The following is a 27,823-nucleotide window of genomic DNA, read 5'->3' on the forward strand; positions in this document are numbered from 1 at the left end:
TATGCTGCAGAGAAACCTTACTAGTCTCTCCTAATGTTATTGTTCTCGTGCTTTGAGGTTTTGAGTTCCATTTGGGAATATAGCAAAGTAGTCATTTACATTTTCAGCCAGATAAAATGAAAGGATCTTAACGTTACTCATTGAAAGCAAAGATAATTCCCCCAGTTAATGCAAACTGTCAAAGAGAGCTACCTTTTCAATGTATGTATAAAAATTATCTCCAGGGAGCTGCTGAAACCTACATATATCACATCTTTGCTTTGAGCATGAGTTCAAAGCTTGTTAGAGGGCTAGAAGAAACATAAATAGGTATAAATTTAGGATACTGTAATTTTGATCACTTAATTTAAAAGTATAGTCCTTCTTTCACTCAAAAAATTGAGTAGCAAAGTAAAACCATGTTTTTGTTTCTCAAAGCACAGCCTGTCCAACTCAGGCTAAAGGAAAGCCCCATGCTCATCACAGCCCTTGGCAATGTTCAAATCAGAGCAACCTAAATTGCTTTACTTACTGTTGGAGCTAGATTATTGACCAGCTTCCCTATGCACTGCCATGTAGGGCTTCTATCAGAATAGAAAACCTTTTCTGCCCCAGCAAGTTGCAGTTGATAAACATTCCAAAGTCTCCTTTTCTTTAAGTGCCTCATTGCTCTTTCATTAAATGTAGAGGAAAATATTTGGGTAACTGTAAAGAGAACCAAATCAGGTTGTGTTGAAAGGTGGCTTGTCTTCCATATGGTGGGAGAATTTAAAATACAGGGAAGGTTCAGTGAAATTAATAAATTACTAGAATTTGACCACAGGCAAGTAAATCTAGACCCTCTCACCCTGGAGATATGGACTTTTGAAAGTTGCAAACATATCTTGAGAGCATTCAAAAAGAAAAGAGTTTCCTTAAAGAACCCCATTCTTTCAGGTAGTGAGCAACTGAGAGCACTGAGTAACCTGAATCAGCCGCAGCAGCCCTGATTACTAAAAGTATGCCATAGTTCTGACAAAAATCTCTAGTTTACTGTGTTTCAAATTTCCATCTGGGACATGAATTTTTTATGTTTTTAAGTAATATTCATAGAAACATTCCCATTCCTAAAGTCTTACCCAGAGAGGCGAGGGTGGACATCCACTCCCTGACCAGCAGTGCTTTGTATGATGTGAAGATGGATTCATCTGAAACATATATCATAATATATGTTTATAAAACATATATTAAACATAAAACTCCCTGTTTTAAAGTCTGTTTTCTGTAGCTGTAAAACTGCAAAAATCTTCAAAAGTCATTTGTGTTTACAATAAATTCTTTGAAATAGCATGACTAGTATTGATTTTTAAGTGCAAAACCCCCACATTTTTTTATTACTACATGGATTTTTTTGATTGAGAGGAGACTCATACTGTTTCCCATAACTTGAATGAAATGTGGATCACAGGGACCACAGTAGTCTAATTACTGAACCATGACTAATTCCAGTCTCGAAATCCCATCTACTTTAAAAAGGAGACAACATAAGAGATCTTTAAAAAAGACTCCAAGGCTAACATTATTCATGTGGTAGAGGCATTCAGTGCAGAGGGATAAAAGGTGCACAGATTGATATGGCATAGACTCGCAAGTGGATCCTTCAGTGCTCTAAACAAGGCACAGACTTTGGATTTCTGTCTTGGAGCTGTGGTGAGGTTCAGAGAGCATGTTTCAAGGATGCTCTTGAAGGCAAGTCATGTTCACGTGTACTAAATCTATCACTGAATATTTAATGTGTAGCTAAATCTAGCACTGGATGCTCCTCCTACTCAGCAGTGTAGCCCAGCAGGAGGATGGCTCAAGGCTACCTTCAATGTAGCCACGATTGGCCATGGCAGGGGACATACAAAGAAATTCAATCACAACCCTGAAAGTATTAGATACATTTCCAAACTTGTGACCCCTTTACATGGTTAATTTTTCAGCTCCATTTTGTTATAACCTGTTATTCACAGCTTTGATGGACAGATACAAAGATGGTTGTTCTTTTGCTTTTGTTTTATATGTTCAGAAAAAGAAAGGGCTGTTGAAGTACATGCAGTAAATAGTGTGACCAGAGGAGCTAATTTTTGAACGCTGAAACAAAATGCTATTACCCTCTAGAACTCCTCTTCTTTCAGAATTTTTAATTAAATAAATCTCCACATAGTAAATATTTGGAAAACTGCCACAGTCTGTTTTATACATTAATTTTGTGCATGAAGAAAATATGGCTGGTTTCCAATGGCAGTGAAATCAATAGCGTATAATACAGCAGTGTAGACACAGAGGCTGCAGTTTGCACTCTTGCTGTTCCGACAAAAGCAGCACCCAAAGGAGAATCCACCCACAGAAAAGGACAACTGTGCCTGCATCTGCACATCCTCTCTGGGGGTTTCAGCAGGGAGAGGAGGCTCCTGACTGCACAGGTTAGGGAATCTGCCTAGAAAACATTCATTCAGTGCAATTCAATGAAGGATCAAAAGCTGCAATAGTGCATTGATATTAATAGGAAGCGTAGGTAAATGATTCACAGGTTCTCAGGAACCATTGTGATTTCCTGTTCCGGATATTTTTATAATAAATGCTATAGAATTTCTCTCAGAAATTCTCACATAGAGCCTGTAATTTCTGGTAGAGACTGAACATTCTTTTTGCTGTATATTTACAGGGTCCTCTAATGGGAAAAAAAACCCCAAATCCACTAGCTTTAGTTTACACTTTTTTTACTACAGCATGACATGCAGAACAGGGTTGTAGAGAAAACTTGCCATTCCTCAGATTATTATTTCAGGTAGGGCTGAGACATTAAGAAGCATTAGAAAGGCTTTCATAAGAGAGCTACTGACTTTATTCAGTATTAATTACGCTGCTGCTGCTAAGATAGACACGACGCATACATTTATCATGATGCAATCCAGAAAAGCTGACAGTTTCCTTTTTTTAGTAAAAAAAGGTGGAAAAGAAACAGAGCCACAGAAAATTGAGGTGATTTGAAAAATGTGACATGTAACATGACAGGTTACTGTCTCAGCTACAAATAGATCAGTCATCTACACTCAACAACCAGCAAAGTGAGTTCCTGCCTTCTTCTGTTTCAGAAGCAGCAGCTTGCTGTCAGATGGGATCATAGACTCTTCTTCAAGCATTATTATTTTCCTTTTTTTCAAACATTCAGAGACCATAAGCTAGGTTTTCTTTAAAATCTACAGTAAAAAAACCATTTACAAGGTCATTTCCCACAGGATTAATTCAAAATAAGCAAGATTTTTCTTTAACTGAAATAACAGTTTAGAGATTGCAGTACATTTAAACAATTATTACCTTTCATTTTCCTTCACATAGAAGAATTTCACCATAACTAGGTTTGACCATGCATATATAATAACCATTTAAATTAACATGCAGCTATACAGGAAAATTATTGTGGCCAATCAGGGTTCTGTTGCAATTTTTTCCCTCTAGAATTATACACAAAAAAGAATCACAATAATTTCAGTAATCAGTTTTGAAAAAAAATGTTACTCAGTACCCATTTCAGCAGAAAAGGGTCTCTTTTTTCACTCAGATTATTTTTAATGTCTCTAAATAATAATAGAAGGAACCTCTATTTTATACATTCAGCTATTGGCTGCAAACTACTAATCCTATGAAAAGGGAAAAGACAGCATAATGCAGCTCTGCCAGTCCCTTAATGTTCATTACTGCTGTTTTTTCTCCACTGGGACCAGAACAGATTGAATTGAAATTGCAGAGGCAGTTTAATAAAGATTATCCAGTATGAACTTTATTCAGTGTTTATATGTTTTGCTGTGAGCCTTGCTGTTTAACAGCATAAAGGCATCTCCTACATTCTTTTCTCGGTGATATCTGAATTCTTCCTGGAATATCTCCTGATGACTAGAAGCAGGACACACTCAAACACATACAGGGCTGTGGCTGTCAAGTTCAGATATTTGTATTATGAGATGAGCTACCTGCTTACATTACCAGCTGAAGGGAAAAAGAAGCCACACTAATAGCAAAAGACATAATAACAAATACTAAATAGAAAACACAAGACAGAGAAATTACTGATTTCAAAAATCAGTAGAAAAAATTACTTGTTTTCTTCAAACATAACCTACCTTGATTTGCTAAAACCTAGGCAATGAAGAAATAATGGTAGAATTTCTTTACCAAACAAAATTAAACCATTTCCTAATGTAAATGATTTGTTGTTATCAATCTCTACTGTCATGAGCTCTCAGTAGCAAGAAGATTTTACTTGGTTTAACATGTGAGGTAAAGTTAATATATAAAGTTAATTAATTTCACTCCAAAGTTGCTTTGTTACTGTTAACCCCAATTTAATGACTGTTCTATCTTTGCAGACTGATCTCTGCATTATTAGAAAAATGAAGAAGAAATTACATCACATATGCAGCATTCACTGTCTTCTGCCGGAGAGTTCTGAAAAATGAAAAGCAAGCAGATAGAATACAAATAAGGGTTAGCTCAGGTGTCTGTACAAAACATTTATTTTCTCTTAGTCAGATTTTTGAACCTCATTATTTGACCTCAGTGTCTCAACTGCGTGGGGTTCAAATCAATAAAGGACTGGGCAATCTTTCATTTAGCCAAGTCTATGTTCAGCCTTTGCTTTTTATAAAGATGGTCAGAATTCAGTACTTGTAAGACAGCTGTTGCAGCAAAATAATGCAGCAGAAGACTTGTGGGGGACTGGCAGAAAGCAGAATGAATATTTACGTCTGTCCTTTTTAGTTAAGAAGCTGGATTAGAATTCAGCATTGAACCAAAGCTTTTACAGAGTGCTGCTTCAGACACTGAAACTCATTATGTTTTGATGCAAACAGGTGAACCTGCTGTTTCAGTTGTTCTTCAGTAGAACAGAATTTGACCAGATGTTCACGTCTTCACTCTGATACATTTTATGATGAATTTTCTTTGTAAAGCCAGACTCATTTAGATGTAGATGTATTACATCAATAGCTTGTGATAGAGTAAACGTTTTGGGGTTTATTTGTCTCTGTGTAAAAAAGATTCATCTTTTTCCTTCAGTCTAAAGGAAAACAATCTATACATATTTAGAATATGTCACTCCAGTAGATGAGGTCTGAGCAATGAAAAACTGAGAGAGAGAAGGTAAATATTTAGACAAGACTCAATTCAGCATCCACAGCTGTTCTCCTCACCTCAGAAAATATCCTTATTTTGTATGCAGGTAACCACCAATGATACATTATCTGCAGGGATGGATTGCCTGCCCTTCTACCGCTCATCTCCCGCATGCGGCACTGGTGATCATGCTGTTCTCTTCGGAAATACATCTGTGCTAAATACAAGACAACAGATCAATGGCTTAACTTCTTTCCTTGATGCCTCTACAGTCTATGGCAGTACCCGTGCTGTTGAAAACAAACTGAGGAATTTAACAAGCAAAGAAGGCCTTCTTAGAGTAAACTTAAAGTATTATGATAACCATCGGGAGTACCTGCCTTTTACAGACCAGATCCCATCCCCTTGTGCGCAGGACCCAAGCGCAGGTGGAGGTGAGAGGGTGGAATGTTTCCTGGCTGGGGACGGCCGCTCCAGCGAGGTGACATCCCTGGCTGCCATGCACACGCTGTGGCTGCGGGAGCACAACCGCCTGGCGCGAGCCCTCAAACGCATCAACGGCCACTGGAGCGCCGAGACCGTCTACCAAGAGACGCGCAAAATTGTCGGCGCTCTGCATCAGGTGGGCTGCTGGCTTGCTTGTCTACACACTGCAATGAATGTCTCACAAGAGAGCTCACAAAGCTTCAAACATGCTTCTGTGAGGGTTTTTTGAGATCACGCTACCTTTTCTTTCCCACCTATTTCGGTGCTTCAAATATGGCATGTTTAAAGTTGGTTTTGCTTTCCACTTTCTAAATGCAATGTCCTGGTGCTTAGTCTGTCTAGGCACCTTAGTGCTCTGATTTTCATGACAGTTGATACATATTTATGCAGGCAACTCCAATGTCTATTTTGTCTATAAAAGAGGCCTTTTCAGATTTTTTTTTCTTTTTTTTTTGGTAAGGGAAATTGTTTAATAGTAATGTACGTCTCTGTATTTATATAATGTACAAAATGTTTACTTTCTCACAGGTATATAATAAATAATAAATCCTCCATGTAAAAATGCCAGTGAAGTTCTCAATGAAGTAGTAATGCACAAATGTCAGGGGCTACTGTTGACAGGAGATAGCAGGAGAAATAAGAATGGCAAAATACAGAAGAGTCCATATGAATGCTTACATTAGACATGTTTTCTGATTCTAACAGTATATTTTGTTTTCAGTACCAAAGGAGACTCTTTTGAAGATAAATTAGGGAAGGATGCAATAAAACATCACTTTTCCGATAAAAAAATTTTCCTTTTTTCTGCCACAATTTTTAGACAGTGGAATAGATTATGAAGCACTTTTCCTTTAAGAAACCACCTACATTATCTAATGCATTAATACTTGCACTCAAAGCCATATAACTTCAGAGAAGTAACATACTTCACTTTATTGTTTTTAGTCCGCTCTTTTGAAATGTTTGGCTTTTTGTTTGCTTTAACCAAGTCAGCTCCTCTGCCATAAATATGCCATTTTCATTAAAAGAATGGCATTGAAGAGTCAGAATGGTTGTTAATACTTGCTAGAAGAAAATTGCAAGTCCAAAAGCAGATCTCTGTGCATTTATACCCTTCTGGTTTGCACCACAAACATAACAGCCTGAAAGAAACAGCTTTGTGCACTGCATGGATCAGCGCTGCTCATTATCTCTGCTGGTATCACAGACTAATGAGATTTGCCTGTGGCTCATTAGAAATGGGTTTGAGTTATCTCTAGCTGGTTTAGAGACATTCATTCAGGACAGATAATTGGAGTATCTCTATTAGTGTGGTATGTTAACTGGCACACTAATGACAGCTATGGTTGAACTTACCTTGAGATTTCCATGATCAACTTTTGTTTCAGTTGCTAGACATTTCTAAAATTCTCTTTTTTCGGAAGGAATACTTTCAAGCACGAGTCCTGCCTGTGGGTGTGTAATTATAGAGAATTGAATAAAAAAGCCTTTTCTTCTTTCTAGAATAAAGACAAAAAAAACCTATTTAGACCATACTTTTCTTCCTGGATGTTTTTCTGGCACCATAAATATCTCTAGTGACAAGTATTTGATAATAGAACCTTGCCAAAGTTAGCAAACATAGCAATTGTCTGTTGATATCCTGAACAAAACAAGTTTTTTTTGGCTGCATTATACAGTTTCACTGATAAGGAGTAGTAACTGTCCTTTCTATTTCATGGGAATGACACATGCTCAACTTTATAAAGTTAATATACTGCAGTATACAGTGTTAAAGACATATTCTTATTTACCTCATCTTTTGTGCAAAAAACCATTTTTTCATTGTCATTTAATATGTGAAGGAAAAATGTTCAATTATGCAACTGCTAGTCTTAACATTACTGTCTCATACATACGAAGTTTGCACACACCTATGCTGCTCTTTCTGGAGACAGTTTCCCCCGATGTGCCATTTGGATTATGAAACATGGATTATTTGGCACTAGTCAGACTGAGCAGGACTTCTGCAGATCAATCTGAATCCAATTCTCTTTGATTTATTACCAGATTTAGTACCAGAGAACGATCTCTGAATGAATGCAGTTGCTCCCACTTAATCCCAATTTTAGGTGACAACTGCCTTTAGTTTTCAGTGTACATGTAGGTGTTTATTTCGCTTCCTTCTGCATCTGCTTGTGTTCTCTGAGCATCTTACATGGTCCAAGGCATGGGTTGAAAGTGGTTTAAAGTCTCTATTCTGAGACTTATATAAATTAACTGCTTGGATGTGAAATTAGATTCTTAGATAGCTCCTCTCAGAACTTGAAATTATAAAGAATAAATAGATAAACGATATGTCTTATAAAATAGTATGTATTGAATAATGTCAGAACTCATGTTTATAAAGTGTATAGTTTAGACTATTAATAAAACTATAATAATGTGTTCATTTTTTTTATTAAAAATTGAACTCTTGTAAAATCACCTTTTACCCAAAAGTTTAGGACTTTAACATCATTTTCATCATCTGTAAATCCTTTAGTATTTTCAATGAGAACTGCAAACTAACCATGAGTAGCACTTTAATGAATTAGACATCATTGCTATATTTGATAGTTCTCTATTTTTTTCTGCAATCTTTTCCAAGTGCTGAAGCTTCATTTAATTGACACTACACTATCTCAGTGAGATATCATTCCTCTACAGTTACAGCTGGCCAATGGCAATGACAAGACACGCTTTTGGCCTTACTCATCCTTATGGTGGTTCACATATTTTTATATTCACTCCTCCAACCTTTTTTTTTTTGTTTACCTGTTCCAACCATTGTGCCCCACTCCCACCCACTTTGGGGTATACTTGTAGAGGCTTTTGAAAGGAAAGTCTCCTGAACCCTATGAAAAGTGGTAAGAATTTCTGGATCTTTTGCATCTAATTGACAATAATGTTTTGCTGTAATTCTGCCTTCTGAATGAGAAGAGTGTTGCCTTTAAGAGTAATATCCTGACTGACTTGCAGTATTCTATTGTTTAGAGGTCAGGATTTAATTACTTTTTCTGTAAACTGCACATGGGATTCATGATATGATGCAAAATCTATACAAAGCCTTTTCTGACTCTCAGATGGTGTTTCTATCTGGATACTTACCAAATTATTGGCAGAATTGCTAAGAAATTAGTGTTTTATTTTCTCTGGTATGACTAAATGAATAGCATTTAAATGATCTTAATTTCTCAGTTAATATATGGTTATATAGAATAAAAAGGTCATATTAAAGCATCAAGCATATGGGCCTCTGTTTAAAACACAGTGCTCATCTGTCATAATTTTCCACTAAATTAAACTGTTGGAACAACGACTGTCATGAGATAGTAGAAATATTGATGTTACTGATTAAAATTGTTTTCTTCATGAGCCTTCTGCAGAGTTTGGATGTGATGCTATGAGGTGATGAATGTAGCCTAAGAGGAATCTGGATTACCACTAATCTCATAAATCTCATGTGACAGAGTTGAGACCATGCAGTAACTTGCAGGTTCAGACTTAGGATATCCACATACATTCCTAATGCTCCTGCAAACACACAAAAGTTAACATTTTTTTAACAAACAGACTCAAAGTAAGCCAGAAATGATGGAGCCATTCATTATGCTAGCTTGTGATTTCTTTCCCATAGAGTCGCTTGCTGTCTGATTTTATTGACATATTTTGTAACAAGCACATTCCTTTGTTTCCACAAGAGAATCTCATTTAAAGAAAGAATACTCTACTGAAAGAAAGTACTGTGCTTATTTATGCAAGCAAATAAACATTTTATGTCATTATCTGAGAGAAGGAACTGCATGCAAAAGAATTTTAACAAAAATAATTTTGATGCTTGTCAGCTCTTAACATCTTCTTTCAAATTTATATACAAGTCAGTTGTAGGAACCTGTAGTGAGCCTTTCCTTGACTTCACACAGACAAATTAGTCCACATCCAGAGACTATACACAAATGCTTGATGCCATTTCATATGGGCTTCTTTGGCATCTTCCAGAAGCAGTATTTTATTTTTCTGTATTAGTAACAACTTTAGCCTGTATGGTCTAAAACTCACCTCTACTTGATGGAGCCTCATTTAGCCTTTGGATGTTTCTATCAAACAGATGCCTCTCCTAGGGGAGGGGAGGCAGGCATGAGACCCCTTTTTACCCTTAGCCTTTTAATTTTTGTGTCTTGAAATGGCAACCCCTCTTTCCCTATCAAGGCAATTAGAAATGAAGACGTTGCCTCTGGAGCAAGTGGAAAATCTGAGTTGCCCTTTCCTTCAGGGAGTCTGGCCTTTCTGAGCAGCTTAGCTAGGGATTTCATTTAAAATAAGCCAAATAATTAGTCATGCCAGGATTTTTGTATCCATGACTAACCTACTCCTCCATGAGGTCTTTGATTGTAAAAACTATATCTAAAATTAGAACTGCTGTCTTGCAAAACCTTTATGAATAAAGCAAAAGATTAGCTTTTCAAATGACAGTGTCAGTATTAGTTTCTTGCAATAATTTCATTTGTTTCATATGCTGCATTAAAGGAGATGCAAAAGGGATTCTAACATACTGTCTTTTACATATTTTGTTCACTGCACAACCTAACCTGAAAAACTAAACCGCTACTTTCTGAGGAAAGTGATCAAATTGTGGAAAGGTTTGCTTGTCTGTGCTCTGTGCCTAAAATAAAAATACAAGTTTTTTATAAGGTCATTTTATGCCAGCTAGTTTTTCAATATGCACTATATCAAGTTCAAAGTACATTTGTCCATATATTCACTGCATATTATATTGAATCTATGAGGTACTTTATTGAGTTCATTATGCTTCATATTTATCTCATATTGCTTTATTGAGTTCAGCATAATCTTTAACCTATAATGCATTTTCATTTTATTTGGTACATTAGAATATTTTCCCCTCTTTCCTTTTGTCATGATTACTCCTATGCTTTTCCATGCCACTATAATACTATTACATTATAAAAGCATTTGACAGAAGGTGTTTATCAGTCTTTTAATTTTTGAAGTGTATTTTTTAGAAGTCTATAAATTGGTTTAAGTTTAGTATAAAATGTCTACAGGGAGATTTTGGGCACCAGTATTTTAAAGCCTCATCATTTCAAATTTAAAAAAAAAGGATTTGTGTCACAAACATATGCCTGAAAATAGCATCTGTTCACATCAGAAAGCATTCTTGAAAGATATCATAGTCCTTCTTGCCTTCATTGCCATTTTTAAGGCCATTATAACTTACATTTTTAATCTCAATGCACCTCCTGTGAGCTGGATTACCCCTGTGGTTTGTAAATGAGCAGCACTGGTAATCTCTGCTCAGGAGGCTTTGGTCTAGCATCTATGGTAAGACCTAACAGGGCCTGACTGCTGCACTGCTCTGAGCTGCACCACCAGTTCTCTCTGGTCATTTGTCCCCTTGCTGCAAAAATAAGACTGATATTGTTTTCCAGGTAATACTGCTCTTACTTATGCCAAATGCTTGGGCACAGATGAACGAAGAAAAAAAGCATTTAGCACCTGGGATTAGTTACTATTCATCTATAGAAAAGCTGAAATATGTTTCTTTTTCTTTTCTTTCAGATTATTACTTTAAGAGATTACATTCCCAAAATCATTGGTCCAGATGCTTTTAATCTGTATATTGGCCTTTATACAGGTTATGATCCCACAGTGAATCCTACAGTTTCTAATGTATTTTCAACAGCTGCTTTTCGTTTTGGTCATGCAACAATCCAACCAACAGTAAGGCGATTGAATCCACAGTATTTAGATGATCCTGAACTCCCAAATCTTCATTTGCATCAAGTTTTCTTTAGTCCCTGGAGACTCATTAAAGAAGGTATGGTCTTATTTAAACTGCTTCTGTTGTTCTTTGGTCTTTTTCTCCCCAGAATACTATAACATTTTCAAAGTAACTTATCCTGAATTAGGAATTGGAGCATTTATTTAATTAAATCATTTTTTAAAGTTGTTGACTGGGTTCCAGAGCACTAAAAAGAACTTGAATTATTTTTCTCAATTAAATATTTGACTAAATTGGAAGAACATTACTCTGCAGATCAAGCCAGTTTGATATATCAGCAATAGAAAGATGAGTGATGATGAAGATATTTCTGGAATTTTTTGTGTATGAATTTATTAACAGGTTGCAAGTTCTTTTATACCTGAAGAAGATGAAGCTCCTCCTTCATACCACAATTACTTTTTCTTTAAACTAAAGGAGATTTTTGCATGTGTCTGAATGTAAAAACCTATGTGGACAATGTTTTAAAAACATGGAAACATATATGTATTCACATTTGCTAAGAAAGTTATAATGGTTTACATATATGCTATAATAGCATCATTTTTTAATTTTTAAAGGAGGCTTGGATCCTTTAATAAGGGGTCTTCTAGCACATCCAGCAAAACTACAGGTACAAGATCAACTGCTGAATGAGGAGTTAACAGAAAAACTGTTTGTGCTGTCCAATAATGGTTCACTTGATTTATCGTCATTGAATTTACAACGTGGCCGTGATCATGGACTCCCAGGTCTATTGATTTTTCTTGAGTTTTTCTTCCAACTGCTTACTGAAGTATAACTGCTTATATTTGGGATGTAATCATAAACTTTTAAATAGTAGCTTTTGTAATCAGAAAAGTCAGTTAAGGCTCTTTTAAAATATACATTGCTAATATTCTTAACTTTGATGGAAAGTATTTGACAGTTTTGAGATTAAAACCAGATTAAAACCAGCTGGAACCAGTTGTGAGAAGTGGGGCTTTCTGCCTGAAGAAGCCACTCCCCATCAGCAGGCAGTCCCCAGCCTGTGGGATAGGTCAGTTCAGGCACAGCCTCACCAGCTCCACCAACCACAGAAGGTGTTGACAGATGTCTTCAGGAGCGCTATAGATGGCTTAGTTAGGTACACTCTGCATTTTGAGAATAATTACATGTTTGTCACTGTTTTTTGCATTTTTTACTCCAGTCAGCCCAGGGTAAGATTTAACTAACAGTCAAGGAGTTAATAGCCCATCAGACCATGGATAAACCTGCTTAGAGAAAGACTGCTGGAGCTTAATTCAGAGCCTGCCATAATTTCTCTCATCAATTTAATCAGTAATAGTAGACCTTTTTTATACTTGTCTATGACTATGATCAAGATTGTCAAAATCCAGTCCTTATAAATTTTTAAATTTCATATATCATGTCTAACAGACAAATCTAATCTTCCTTTAAACATCACATTTGCAGGTTACAATGAATGGCGAGAATTCTGTGGCTTGCCAAAACTGGAAACTCACGCTGACCTGAATACAGTAATAACCAATCCCAATGTCACTGAAAAAATCATGGAATTGTACCATAATCCTAACAACATTGATGTTTGGCTTGGTGGTCTCATGGAAGACTTTCTTCCAGGTGCAAGGACTGGTCCCCTGTTTGCATGTATAATTGGAAAGCAAATGAAAGCACTAAGGGATGGTGACCGGTGAGTTTATTACGAGTCAAATTCTGTAGAAACGCAGTAGCAATGGAGATTTTACAGCCACTTAAATATGCTTCAAACAAATCATTCTCTACCCCTTGCACATTTTTGTCTTAGCTCCCTCAGTTTTGTCAGGTGAGCTTTTGATTTTTCTTCTTTGGCTGCTACATAGTCTCAATTACAGATGACATGGAATTTTTTTGTTTCTATGGTACTGAGGTGTCCTGAGCACTCCTGCTGAAAACTCCTCAGCACTCCAGCTGAGCACTCCTGCTGAAAATGCAAGGTGCCACCAGGAGTTAATTGTGTCAGGGGCCAGTAGCTCCTGCAGGGATGGATGTAGGACTGTGCAGGATTTATTCCCCCTGAGGGCTGCACTGGGCTCAGGGGCTGGAAGAACCTCAATATTTTTCTTTGGCAACTGCAGAGAAGTCAGAAGGGATAGGAAAAAGCTGCAATTCAGTCCTCATAGAGGGGATAATAAAAACACCACATACTTGGCCTTATGTGAATTGGGACTGCATAGTGTTCCCAGAGTTACCTCACTGGACACAGCATAGGATGTCAGTTCAACCAACCCTGCACAAGTGCCACCAGGATCTTGTGCCAGTACAATCCTTCATACCAGAAAAGCAGGAGGAATGCAGCTTTAGGTCACAACAGGGCACAAGAAGCAGTTTATATCTTGCTTCTGCTCATGAAGCAATTAAAAAACCAAACTTTTTTTTATTTCTGTCATGTACTTGTGGCAGTAATTTTGGATCTTATGAGACAACTAATTTAAAACTGCTCACACCATGCTAGCAGGGGTGTTTAAGTACTTCTGGTTCTTACAATGACCTTTAAGCTCCTCTAAGTCACTGTTATGGAAAATAACCATTATGGAAATAATCATCCAAGGCAGAATTTAAATCTGAACTTTAAAAAATGTTAATTAATTAGCTCACAAGAAAAAGCAATGCTAATCATAAAGGTAACATTTCATTTGCAGAAACTGTATAGACAACAAACATTCTACTCATCTGTGTTAAAAACATGGCTGAAAGTCCTCTGAATTGTACAGGCATAGTTTTCCCTATCTGAGGAAGGAGTATCTATGGAAGTCTTTTCATCCTCCATTCTATTATTCAGTACCTTACACAGTTACTTAACATTCAGTGTCTTATAATGCTACATGAATTAAATAAACATAAGCCTAATTTAATGTATTAACTCCAAATTGAGAAAAAGAGAGCTCTAACAATAAAAGAATTCCCCGGGTTTCTGCCACAAAGTTTGTGGCAGTTAACTTAAATATTAAATGGTATTCTGTCATTAATAACAAAGAAACCACCTAAGAGAATTTAGAAGTATATGACAACACATTATAGTTGTCACATAATAATGGAAAAGCATCTGGCCAGGTAGTGTTGGGCATTACCTATAACTGCACCAGGGACACTGCATACACTAGATATCCCAATTGACAGGTCTGTATGCAGGGATTTAAAAGTAATTCTTCTAATGTATTCTTTAAGTTCAGAAATCAGGACTACCTGGAATTGTCATCTAAACTCAGAATTCTGATAGCCCTAAATAATTTTTTCAGTAATCTCACAAAAAATAAAAGGTTTTCTTCTACCTACTCAGGCAATGTCTTAACCACATCACCTGAAATAACTTGTTTCTGATCCATCAGCCTTCTTCCACCTCTTCCTCCTCTGAGCATTTTTGCAATCTCAGTATTTGAAATATTTGGGCAAAATTTCTGAAGTTTTGACATACCTCGCAAAGGGATTTGGTCACCTGATGCAGAAAGAATTGAATAAACCAAAATTTTTGTTAAAGTAAACACCTATCTCTTTGGTATATTAAAAAATCATTTTTCATCTAGACCCGTAGATAAAACTGAATTTTGTGATGAAAGTAGAATAGGTTTTAATGTACATGAAAGGGGATGTGACAGATGTAGAGCTGAGTGGAGAAATGTCTTTGATAGCTTTGTTTATAGGAAGTGGCCTTGGAATCATGAGAGAGGTTTCAGGATGCTCTGAGTAGTTTAGGAACAGTGTGCAGGTGAGGTATAGGAGGAATTTCTTTCTTTTTTCCCCTTTAGCCCCCCCATCTCTCCCCATTTCTTGCCACAGTGCTGCTGAGGTATGGAACATTTGCTCCACCCCTGGTTCTGTACCTCCTTCTTCAATTTAGGCAAAGTGGGATGGGTTTTTTAACAAATTAGGCTTCTGAAGATAACTATTGGCCTAGAAATAAAGCCAGTTTTCCAAAATTTCACATGCACTTACCTTATCCACCAGATATGCTCCTGTTGGCAGCAGGATCCAATTTGCCTTGAAAAGCCACCCTAGGGCACACTGGCAGTCCTCATCCTCCCCACAACACAAACACAACTATCAGACTTCCCATCTGTATGGCACCTTTACAGGCAGCTCATAAAAATCTTCAAATACTGCACATGTGCCAGGTTTGCATAGAGTCCACAGTCCATATTGCTGTTCTGTTTTATTCAGGAAAAAAACCCCACAAACTCACAGACTTTCTAGAAGCCTCAGCCATCAGCCCCCTGTATTATGAATCATAAGTCCTCTGTTAAACCTGAGCTCAGTTTCTATAGTGTGATCACTCCCATACTCTACTGCTGACTGTGCTCAGGCATGTTACCCCAAATCCTGCCTAGCATTTGGGAAAATCCTAACTGGCCTGGCCTGAGTACCACAGGGAACTAGGCAGTGTAGCAGTGCTTATCACCATTTAATTTACTAATAGAGATTTTAAATCAAGCTCTCCAGAAGTATTTTTGCCATTAATGACACTTCTTTATATAGAAATGTTTGTCTTTCCTTTTCCCCTCATTGTTTTCTTTCCTTTAACCTTTGAATGTATATGTGTATGCATACATATATATTTTATATAATGTCACCATTTAATAGATACATTTTTGTAGCACCAAATGGTTCCTCTGCTCTGATGCCACACTCCTGACAAAAATAAACAGGTCTTGTCTATTCCAGACAGTCCTCTTAGCTTACTTTTTGTATGATCAAAAACATAACTACTATCTTATGTTTTTCTGCTATAATTAATCTGCATATCTACAGGTTTCTTAGCAAATTAAATGGTCCTAGTTAACCAGAGAAACATTCAACAATACCTGTTTTCCTAGCAACCATTCAGTAAGAGCAAGCAGAATTCAAAAGCTTTAGTATGGGGAAATCTATTATGGTTACTCCTCTCAGTCTTCTGTAATTTATGCTTTAACAATTTATGAGTGAACAGCACATATCAATGTGCATAGGAGTAAGGATCCAGTCCAATCAAGTCTGTCTCAAGTTTTTGTCTCAGGATTGTAACTTTTTTTGTGGACCAGTTTAATCAATGAAAAGCAATTCTGTTGGCTTTAACGCAAGACCCAAGTTTACCAGCATATCAGACTCACACTAGCCTTTTTAGGACTGGTTCTGTATGGTCATCGCATTTACTCTTCTTATTGTTATATTCACCTATTTTACTGTAATTCTTATTTTTGGTCTTTTATATAACATACTTACTTACTGCGTAAGTAAAAATAGCCAGCCCTTTGAATTTGATATTTTCAGAAAAAGTTTATATTATTCTTTCCAGATTTTGGTGGGAAAATGATGATGTTTTCACAGAAGCTCAAAAGCAGGAACTCAAAAAACATTCACTGTCCCGCGTGATTTGTGACAACACAGGAATTTCTGAAGTGCCAGCAGATGCTTTTCAACTTGGAAAGTTTCCACAGGATTTTAAGCATTGTAACAATATACCTGGGATGAATTTAGAAGCTTGGCAAGAATTTTATCAGGAAGGTAATCTGTAGTTACCAATCATTTTGGAGGGGAAGGGAGGGGAGGGACAGTAAAGAGCAGTTGAAGTTCTGACCTTGGTTCTGGAAGATCTTAAATTACTGGTCTGGGTGAGACCTTTAGTATTTCTATCACTTAGAAGTGGGATTATAGAATCATAGAACATTTTGGCTTGGAAGGGATCTTTATAAGACATCTAGTTCAACTCACCTGCAATGACCAAGGACATATTCAATTATATCAAATTTCTTAGACCCCTGTGCAATCTGAATCCAAATGTTTCCAGGGATGGGGCATTCACTTCTCAGGACAACTTGTGCCAGTGTTTGAGCACTCTTGTGTGGCAATGACATATTCTCTGAACAGAGACAGACATAATTCTCTTCCAAGATTTTCCTGGGAAGCTGTGATAAAGCTCAAAGAAAACAATTCATATCTCTACTTGCTGCACCTGTTGTTGTGCACATGTGGAATGTGTTATGGAGATTGTTTACCAAAGAGTGATTTCTTAATTGGACTCTGGTGATGGTGTTTTGATTGATTGACCAATTAGGTCAAAGCTGTCTGGCAAGGGTTATGGGTTTTTCATATAGTGGAATATAGTATAGGATAGAGTAATGTAGTAGCAGTAACAATAAAGTGATTGATCAGCCTTCTGCAATCATGGAGTCAATGCTCATTATTCCCTGTTCAGGGGATTGCTGCTACAATGCTCTTGTAAAAAACTTGTTCCTTATATTTAATCTAAATCATCCCTCTTTTAGTTTAAAAACGTTATCCCTCGTCCTATTGCAAGAGGTTCTGGTAAAAATTTTGTGCCAATTATTCTGAAAAGACTTGGTTAAATTAGGAGACTGCAAAAAGGTCTCCCTGGAGCCTTTTCTTCTCCAGGCTGCAACAACAACCCCAGCTATCTCAGCCTCTTTCTTCAAAGGATAGGTGCTCCAGCCCCTCCAGCTCCAGCCCTCTGATTATCTGTGTTACCCTACTCTGGACTTGATCCAACAGGCCCATGTCCTTCTTATGTTGCAATGCTAGTTTTGTGAGGATCACAAGTCAAACATGTTGTATCCCATATAAATTCTTTTCCATAAATGAACAATGAAAGCCTTGATCACCTTAAAACATGTGAAAATTTTCACTGAAGGTAATGTTTATAACAGTAATGAAGAATACCATCCATTTGTAAGTATAAGGGGATGTCATAGTTTGACATGGGATATCAAATGTTTAATGTTTTAAAAGCCTGTAATACAGACTTTCTATTTGTAGATGAACTATGTGGAACACCAAAGAGTGTGGAAAATGGTGATTTTGTATACTGCTCAGAATCTGGAAAATCTACAGTGACCTATACATGTCACTATGGATTTCAGTTACAAGGAGAAGAACAATTAACCTGCACAAGCAAAGGATGGAACTTTGAGGCCCCAGATTGTATAGGTATCTATTATTATTATTTATTTATTTATGAGTTTTCTAACATCAAATGTCCACCATAGCTCATCAGATGTGAATTCACTCCTATGCTTTCTTGTAGTTAGCATCCTGGGGTTATAGGTGTAATAGCACAAAAATGTGAAACCCTCTCCCAGAATCTCTATCTCAATTTCTACCCATCCTGATTCAGCAATCAAGTTGATGATAGGAAAATGGCACTAAAAATTGCCCGATTAAGCAAAAATCAAGTCTATTAACAACCAGTGGGAGGGAGGGGGAGGAGAAAGTGAGGAAAAAGGCAGCAAATCAGAATTATACTTTGCTTCCTCCTACATTGAACATAACAGCATGACAGATAGTTGTCATTTTTCTGGCATTGTTTCAATGGATACTCTAGATAAAAGTTGAACTATGCACCACTAGGTCATGTGTCATCCTAATAATTTTAGTAATAGTGAAAAAAAAACATTCTGTGAAGTGAATAAATGAAATTAAGGAAACTAATAATCACTTTATGTCCAACCTCCCTCTCCCAAATAGCTGTGAAAAGATTTGCCAGAAGTTAATTACTTCTGCAGGTACAAAAGTAGAGCGGGTGAAAAACTCAGCAAAAGGACATATTTCTAGCACATTTTCACAGGAAATCTTTTCTGTTATTTTAATAATTCTTTAATCTTCTCTTTTCTTTTTGCCTTTTACTGTTTAATAGAATAGGTTAGAAAGAGAATGTGGCAAATTTTTCAAGACTTTCACTCTTCATGTTATGAAGAATGAATTCTCTTTTCACATTTCAAATGTGTGCTTTTATAATGGTGCTGTGTGTACATATATATGTAGATATGTAAGTGTGTGTGTGGGTGCACATTCACATTCCTCTGCTTTATAAGAACATGAGAGAAAACTAAACCCAAAAAGGCTGTGTTTCAGAATATATTATGGATGGTGGTAAAATAATTTGAGTGCAAGTGCTGCAGCTCATCCACAATAAAGTCTGCTTATCGGTATTTCTGTGATAGCGGAATAGAAAGCTCTTCATTCTAATTGTATACCTGGTATGGAAAAAGTCAAATGAAATTTGCAGCTCTTTCCTTTATTCACACCCTATTTATCCACTGAATTCCTCCCACATAAATACTATATAAAGAAATAAAGCTGTTAAATGAATTATAATAAAACCTTTTCAATAGATTAATGTTCTGGCAGTGAATGGAATAAATAAGTTAAATGAGCGAATCATTCCTTGTCCTAGTTTCTTTTAATATGTTCAGTAATGTAAACAAAAGACTGTATATCTGCTATAGGAAAACAAGCTGCTGCATATATTAAAAAAGCAATTCCTTTATTAAAGGAAAAACCATCAAAACCCACTTATGCAGATGCTGCTTGAGTTTTACAGTAGAAAGCACTTTGTTCCACGCATGCCTGTGCAATATGTTCCCATTCTTTTAAATATTCAGCAAATTAGGGATAAATCAAGCAATATAATGAGGAGGATAGAGCTTAGCATTTCTGCAGATGGTTTCAAAATTATATGCTGCTCTGGAAAAGACAGAGTGGCTTGTTGGCAAAAGCATAGGATTCTGAGAGCTGTTAATTCCCGCTTACTAACTTGGGCTTTGACTGAAATCATTTCTATTGATTCAGGAAGTCATTTAGTGCTAGAATATGCCACCTTCCTTTATATTAAGTGATGTCATACTCCTGATAGATGACTATTTTGATTTAGTAAACTATTGCTCTCTGATTAGCAGGGTGGACTGGTCAGATCTGACATGCACTATTTAGTGATGAAGAAGTGTTAGTTACTTAGCAGAGAGCATGACTACGTATCTGTAGAAGTGGAATTGGCACATTTGAATTACAATGCAGGCAAAGGTGCAGGTTTTCTTTCCTGGATGATGATTAAGGCAGTGAACATTGACTCAAAATTTAGTTTTGAAGTGAGTAATACACAGAAATCTTCATCCTGAACAACAGATTCTTTTCCTGCTTCAAAGAAGTGTTATGAAAGTTAGTGTTTCTTAAAGGTTCTGAAGTTTTAGATTTTTTCCTCCATGTTAGTCTTTTGACCATCTTAGTTGACAACTATCTTTATGCACAGCTACTTTTTTGTACTAAAATGTGAGAGAATCAGGCTGATCCTATTTCTGATGATGGAAAGTGGTCTCAGTGACAATGATAAACTAAGTCAGTAAATACAGGTCAATTTCTAATACTGATTGAAAATAACTACTAGCATTGAAGTAGTAGATCAAACATTGTGATAGAGAAGGAAAGGAATAAAACCAAAAAGAGAAGACACTGAAGACTTGACTACTTGTCTACATATGGTTTTGCAATGTTTCACAGGTCCACTGGTCAGAAACATTAAACAAGGTGTCAGATATACAGAACCAATTGGAAAGTACCTAAAATAACGGTGGACACCTACTTTTAGTCAACTAAATTCATTCATGCAAGTAAATATTACATAGAAAGAAGAAAGTTGCAAAAATATGCAACTGCTGTTTACCATTTCATCGCATGACCAGAAAGTGAGAGTGAAAGATCTTGAAAGGCTGCAAGAACAGTATGTGTATGCACATTTTCCAGTGGATAATTGTTTATCTGCTCAACATTCTGCTAGGATATTGTCATTTTACAGAATTTATATACCATCTTGAAACAACCATTCTTGCAGTGATATCACAAATTGTGGTTATAAATTTTGTAACCAAAGCTAACCTGAAAATTTGACTTCTCAAAATCATGCGTGGATGTGTACAGAACTGTGTCTGCATTATTATTTTCATTATGTCTATAGAGCACAGGATGAAAACATTTATGGAGAATAAAGTCAAATTTTAGGACATAAACACATGCAAGAAGAGCTCTCAAGTTTAGGATTTGCATTTTTGAAAATTCATCCAATTTCCATTTGTGGCTTTTGGAGGATTATGAAAGCAACATTTTTTTTTCATCATCTCCAGCTTTAAAACAAATAAACAAAAAATCAAAACAAAGCAATAACAACCCTGTATTTTGTCCTTTAAACAGTAACAAAACAGATTTTTATCATCTGTCTCATTGAAAATGTACAATGCCTTTCATTTATGAATCCTTGTAAAAAGTATTTATGAGAAATTAGTAATCCCTTTGTAATTTGTAATTGTTATTGATCAGTGTGTACTTATTTTGCAGACATCAATGAATGTGAAAATGAAATTAATCCACCATGCCATCCTTCTGCTATATGCATTAACACTAAAGGCAGCTACAAATGTCTCCACACTGATCCCTACAAGCTGGCAGAAGATGGAAGAACATGCATTGGTAATGGCTGTGAACCTACTGTCCATTAAAATGTTCTTTGTTCCACTTTACAATGCTGTAAAAATTCATCAGATTACATTTTATTGAAGACCTGTTAGCATATGTGAAAAATCTCTACACACCCATGGGCATAAAGATACAGATTCTGTAAATGAAGGTGTTGAATAAATAATTCTGATACATAAATAAGCTTTTCATTTCCATTCCTATTGCATATGAACCACTAAGTATTTCCTGACAGTGCATATGAGGAGGGAATCAAATTTGTCTCAGTTTCTCCTAGTCAGTATCTAAATTCAGCATTTAAATATTAACTAAGTTCTACTTGACACATTTCAAAACTGTCAACCCTTTCAGAGCTAGCAGAAATGACGCATTTTCTTGGGGTTTTCTACTTCTCAGCATGCATGGAAGCTGTATGGTAGAAGTTTAGGGGGAATATGAGTGCAGTTGCCCTCTAAAGCTGAGCAATACCTGCTCTGGGGAAACCTCCATGAAACCTACAATTCAAACTCAAGTGGATGGGTATTTGCTTTACCTGAGTGCCCAAGGGAAGCACACAATGTTTAAACCCCTCAGTTCTTGCAGATAGAGTGCTGTACACCACACAATCATAAGCACACTGAATCTCACTGGTAGCCAATTACTTTCTTCCTGTTTCAGCAACTCCTTGGTTATGATGTGGGACTACACTGTCCCTTATTATTAATTGCTCTAAGGAAACAAGATCATAATTCCACAGGGGAAAAAAACCCAAAAAACTTAGTTGCAAACAAACATCTCTTCAATTATGTGAGGTATATCCAGTCAATTTTACAGCTGTATTTCAGGGTCACATGAGCAATCCAACCAGTGAGACCGCATTCTTAAAAATGACACCTTAAGCAAGGCCACATGACTTCATCAAAGGCCCAGGAGTGAAGTACAATGGGAGACTGCACTAGCCCAGAAGACATTCCAGTAGAAAAGCTTCCCCAACAGGAGGTTGCCAGTATGGACCTACCTCTCTCTTGCTGTAGAAAAAGCAAATGCAAATCTTCAGGGCCTAATTTTTATGAGACTAGACTAAAAATTCATAGTGGTAGCCATTCAGAGTTCCATCTGAATCAGAAAATAGAAAAAACCCCCACTTTTTTTTTAGGTGTTTCTTAACTTTATTATTTATTCCTTTATCCAATCAACCATGGCTACATTTGTTTATTCCTCTAAATTCAGAGACAAAAATCTGCTTTCAGATTAATTTAAAGTGATCAATTTAATTCTTTACATTAATTTCTTTATTTAAAGAATTTAATTTAATTCACTGGTGTTGAATGCAACAAAGATAACATGAGGACACTGCATTGGCATATGGCTGCTGTTGCAGTGTGTATGTGCTATGGACTTCCTGATCAGGAAGCAATAGATGGGTCTTTCTTCAAACAACTGAAAGAATCTTTGTGTCCACAGACCCTGGCCCTCATGAGGAATTTTACCCACAGTTGTAAGGACAGCACAGCAGGGCACATGCAATCTAGAAGATTTTTGGAGGGTACTGACAGCTTTCTGACAGAAGTAGATCAAGGAGACAAGAAGAAAAGGTGCTCTGTGGGATCTAGTGCTTAAAAATAGAATCACAGAATGGTTAATGTTGGAAGGCACCCTTGGAGTTCATCTTGCCCAATTCTTCTGTTCAAGCTAGATCACCTAAAGCCAGTTGCCCAGGACCATGTCAAGACAGCATTCAACTCTCTCCGTGTGTAGACTCCACAAACAATACCAGTGCCCACTTAGCCTCCCAGTGCCAGTTTCCTGATGACACCCACTGTACACCAGTTTGTGCCCATTGACTCTAGTCCTGTCACTGGGCACCACTGGAAAGAGCACAGCTCTATCCTCTTTGCACCTTTCCTTCAGATATTTATAAAAATTGATAAGCTCCCCCCTGAATCTTCTCATTGCAAGGCTAAGCTGTCCCAGAGCTCTCAGCCTCTTCTCATAGGAGAGATAATTTAGACTCCAATTGTCTTTGTGCCCCTTTTCAGAGCTCTTTCCAGTATGTCGATGTCTCTGCTGCACCCACCCAACTCTAGATGATGTTTTATCCAGAGCAGAGGGGAAGGTCCATGTCTCTTGATCTGCTGGCAATACTTGCCTCAATGCATCCTAGGATACCATCATCTTCCGCACCGATGTCTTTATTGGGTGTTCTGTGAAGGGTCCCAGCGACAGCTCTTCCACAGAACCAGGCTAAAACAGCCCATTTTATAGGGTACAGGGGGATCAGAAATTGTCCAATAGCAGGGGTTAAGGGGAAGTGACCTATGGGCTTACAGAGAGATAAGCAGGGGTTCGAAAGGCAGGAGACAGGTGCTTGCCATGACTTAGCATTTCCTATCTTTAGGCCTCTGCTCTCCGCAGGGCCTTTGCAATCCCTGTGCCTGCTACAACTACCATCCACCTTTGCAGGAAGGGTGCATCGCCGGCTCAACTTCAGCTTGGTGCCACCAGGCCGCACAGGTCCTTTTCTGCCAAGCCATTTTCCAGCAAGTCATTCACTGCTGTGGACTGGGGCCTGGGGTTGTTCCTCCCCAGATGCAGGAGTTTGTATTTTCCCTGTTGAACTGTGAGGTGTCTGTCAGCCCATTTATCTCATCTGTAGAGGCTCCTGGGCAACCTGCTGATCCTGCTCAAACAGGGAAATTTGACTAGTTGACCTCAAAAGGTCCCTTCCAACCTCAGTGAATCTTTGATTCTACATTTAGGTAAAGAGAAAACAGGTTTTAGCAGTGTTTTGTATGGTTTCCCTGTAAACTCGCTCTTAACATACTAGCGCACATCTCTCACTGTCATTTCTCATATTTTTTGAATTGAGAAGAGTCAATTAGCTACTAGATAGTAGATTGCTTGCAAAAATATTTGTATTAACAAGGGAAAGGAGAATGTTACAGCTAAGTGTATTCCAGTTTGTTTAATTTCCATATTAAAAATATGATTTTTTTTCATAAAACAAGACATTTGTGTTTTTATTTCAGACAATAAGTTTCTCTCAAGGTCATTGAGTGGCTTCTTTTATTGGTCTATTGCTTTTGCATTTTTAAGGACATCATTCATAAGGTCTAGCTAATTTCATCCTATGATTAGAGTGAGGTTTTGAGACTTGGTGAAAAAAGGCAGTGCAGCACTTTTCTAAAACAACATATTGGTGATAACAGATGAGCTGCTGAAACTGAGCAGTAGTAAGAGTTTGGGAATCTGCAGTATAGAGTGATTTAAAATTATGAGAGCACTTCACATTATTATGAGCATTTCAGTCTTCAAAACTAAAAAGCTCTTATAAATTTTGAAGAGCTCTAGTAATGCTAACTATTCAATAGTAAAAATCTATATAACCTTCAATCCTGTTTTTATTGATGGAATTGATCAGTAGCCTCAAGGCTTTTTTTTTCTAAGTTTGGATAATGTCTTTGACTCAGATGGAAACTTGTATAGGATAACTTTATTCAAGGAAGTGAATTTGTTGAATGGTCTCAAATCAAAGTTGCTCATCCCTTACCACTCTGGCCCATGGTTTGTGATACTTTTAGGAGTAAAAAGACCCAAACCAAACAAACCCCAAATAAAAACAAACAAAAAACCCCAACAAAACCCTTAAAATTCTCAATTTTGATCTATGCATACTCTAATTACATTAAAAATACTGTCACAATTTAAATATCTTCACTTTTGATCCACAATTATTTTACCTCTGCACAAAATAATTTACTCTCAAGATTCTTCATAGTCATACAATTCAAAATATTGGCCTCCAATTTAAATTAGCTTTAGTTCTTGTTTTGAGCTGTATGACAGTGACAGATTGTAACCTTTGGATAAATGTTCTTAACTTTTTGCATGTTTTTACTGCCATGTCAAAGGAACATAAATCCTGAAAATGACACTTCCTTAAACTTTGATGGAATTATAATATTGGATCAACTTTCTTTGCTGTGCTGCAGAATGTTGTAGAAGTGACTCATCACAGCAGGTGCTTTAGTCTGCAAAGTCAGTTGTTACACTCAGCACTGCACCCTGCAGGGCTGAGAAAGCCAGCTGGTTTGAGATGGCAGAAAACAAGACTTTTGACACTTTCATCAAAACTACAGGAAAAATATGGCTCATTTGGGGAAAAATTTACAACAGGAACTTTATATTCTGTGCTACCCACGTGCTTACAAAATTGATCTTTTTGTGTGCTCAATTTTGTATTTACCAGTGAATGGATATTGCTGTAAAGACTTAACTGAGAAACTGAGATAAATAGTGAAGCATGTTCAGGGGTGGGTAAAGAGAATAGACTGAAGCAAAATAGTTCAGCACTTCAAATTAAATATGTACTAAACTCAAAACACAGTTTTATTCCACTAATGATGTGTAAAAGCCAAACTAAGTACTTGAATTAAAACAGAATAAGAGATAAGCAGCATTTTTAGCAGTTATGATGTTATTTTCTGACATGTGCCCTTTAATTAGATTGTTTCAATGAAAAATATAAAAACTCTATTATGATTTCTGTGAGTGCTCTTGGCAATTCCATTGTGCCTTTCAGCATACATAAGAAAAGTTTTTTACATGTATAGTTAGTTAAAAGCAGTGACAATTAAAAAGCTAAGTTACCAGTGTAATCAGTTTTTAAATCTGCATGGCTTTTGGTGAAAAATGAAGAAGGAATTAACACTCCCATTTTACTATTCTTGATTCTGACTCACAGCCTGCAAATGAGGTTGGTGTACCTCTCTTCAGAAGTCTATCAGTCACATGATTACACCCTTTGGACACTAGAATTCAAGAAAAAATGGCAATCAGACCTCCCAGCCTGGAAGGTCATTTTTATTTTGGATGGCTCTATGTGGCATCGGAAGCGCACACATCTGCCGAGCTGATGGCCGCCTGCCCACTCCCAAAACAGGAAACCAATTTTGCAAGGATACAGATGGCAGCTGGAGATGGATGGCGTGCCCATCACTGCAGAGGCAAATTCCACCCTCCAGGAAAGTTTTGTTGCTCTATCACCGTGTGCCAGTTTGTACTTTATCATGTTTTCCTCAGAAACACAAAGTGAAAAACGGAAAAGATACTGTGGCGCTTGACACATCAGAATATGTTTGCTGTAATGGGCCACATGCTGGATCCCCAATTCCTGCACACAGTAAAGACAGCAAACCTCCAGCCAACCTGTTAGCCCAGGCTGAACTCAGAGGCAAACACTTCAAGAGAAACACAACCACAAGGCTGACAGCCTTGTCCAAACCACAGGGCTGAACTCAGGCAGAAAAGCCAGTGGAAAGGCAGAGGTTTGTGTACTGACCATTTCCCCAGGGGGTGTTTGCTCTCTGTGTTCCAGGCTGTGATTTTAGACTCTGTGTCATTGTAGAGCCATGTCCAAGTGCCTGCACAATGCTTGGAAAGGGGTAGACAACCCATCCCGAATCAGAATTATCACTGTCCCTTTGGGTGTTTCACTCACCTGCTTACTTACCATACACGCGACTTGTGCATACACATGCTTGCTCTTTCTCTGGCTTTATATTATAAAACTGTGGAGTGCTTATCCTTTATTTCCACTCATGGTTTCTTGAGGTTTCTATATTAATTGTAGTTAATTATTATTTTGCCAATATGATTGCAGAATGAGATTTGACCACAAGGGAAAGAATGAACTTTATCTTTTGAAGAACATAGGAAATGTTAATATTGGATTAGTGCCATAAAGGTACCAAGAGAAACTTCAGCCAATGTTCAAAATGAACTGCAGTTTTCTCAGTTATTTTTTCCCAGTACTTATCTGTCATTCAGCTTGTCTGAGCACTACACATTATAAGTGCCCAGTTCCAGATCTTTGATAATTTTTGACATTAATGAAATAAGACTCCTGTATTCCTTTTCCTTTTTGAGCTCCTAAAATATAGAATAATGATTGGTACCACTTTCTGTTTAGCCAATTAATAGTGAAGGTAAACAAGCACAGGCTGAGTTTAGGGCCCCACTAGATGAACTATAAATCAAAGGTAGTGACCCATTTGGGTCATTAAAATCCCATGATCCCTTGTGTGAATGGAAAGACTTAGAACTATGGATCAAAGTTTATTCCACAATGCTTCAGGGATTTTTCGATATTTTTCACTATGATGGCAA

General features: G+C 37.1%; 1 protein-coding gene across 1 annotated transcript in view; it reads left to right on the top strand.

Annotated features, from left to right (window-relative positions):
- TPO (thyroid peroxidase) overlaps positions 1-21,722 on the top strand; it is a 36,936-nt gene extending 15,214 nt beyond the window's left edge. Inside the window, exons 7-13 of the mRNA XM_063153411.1 lie at positions 5,222-5,737; positions 11,203-11,461; positions 11,986-12,156; positions 12,860-13,097; positions 16,713-16,921; positions 18,191-18,361; positions 21,539-21,722. Of these exons, the coding sequence (XP_063009481.1) occupies positions 5,222-5,737; positions 11,203-11,461; positions 11,986-12,156; positions 12,860-13,097; positions 16,713-16,921; positions 18,191-18,361; positions 21,539-21,699 (1,725 nt within the window). The 3' untranslated portion in view covers positions 21,700-21,722. The remainder of the gene's footprint in view (positions 1-5,221; positions 5,738-11,202; positions 11,462-11,985; positions 12,157-12,859; positions 13,098-16,712; positions 16,922-18,190; positions 18,362-21,538) is intronic.
- Positions 21,723-27,823: the final 6,101 nt, after the last annotated feature.

The sequence above is a fragment of the Melospiza melodia genome, chromosome 3 (assembly GCF_035770615.1).
Source record: "Melospiza melodia melodia isolate bMelMel2 chromosome 3, bMelMel2.pri, whole genome shotgun sequence".
NCBI classification, from domain to species: domain Eukaryota; kingdom Metazoa; phylum Chordata; class Aves; order Passeriformes; family Passerellidae; genus Melospiza; species Melospiza melodia.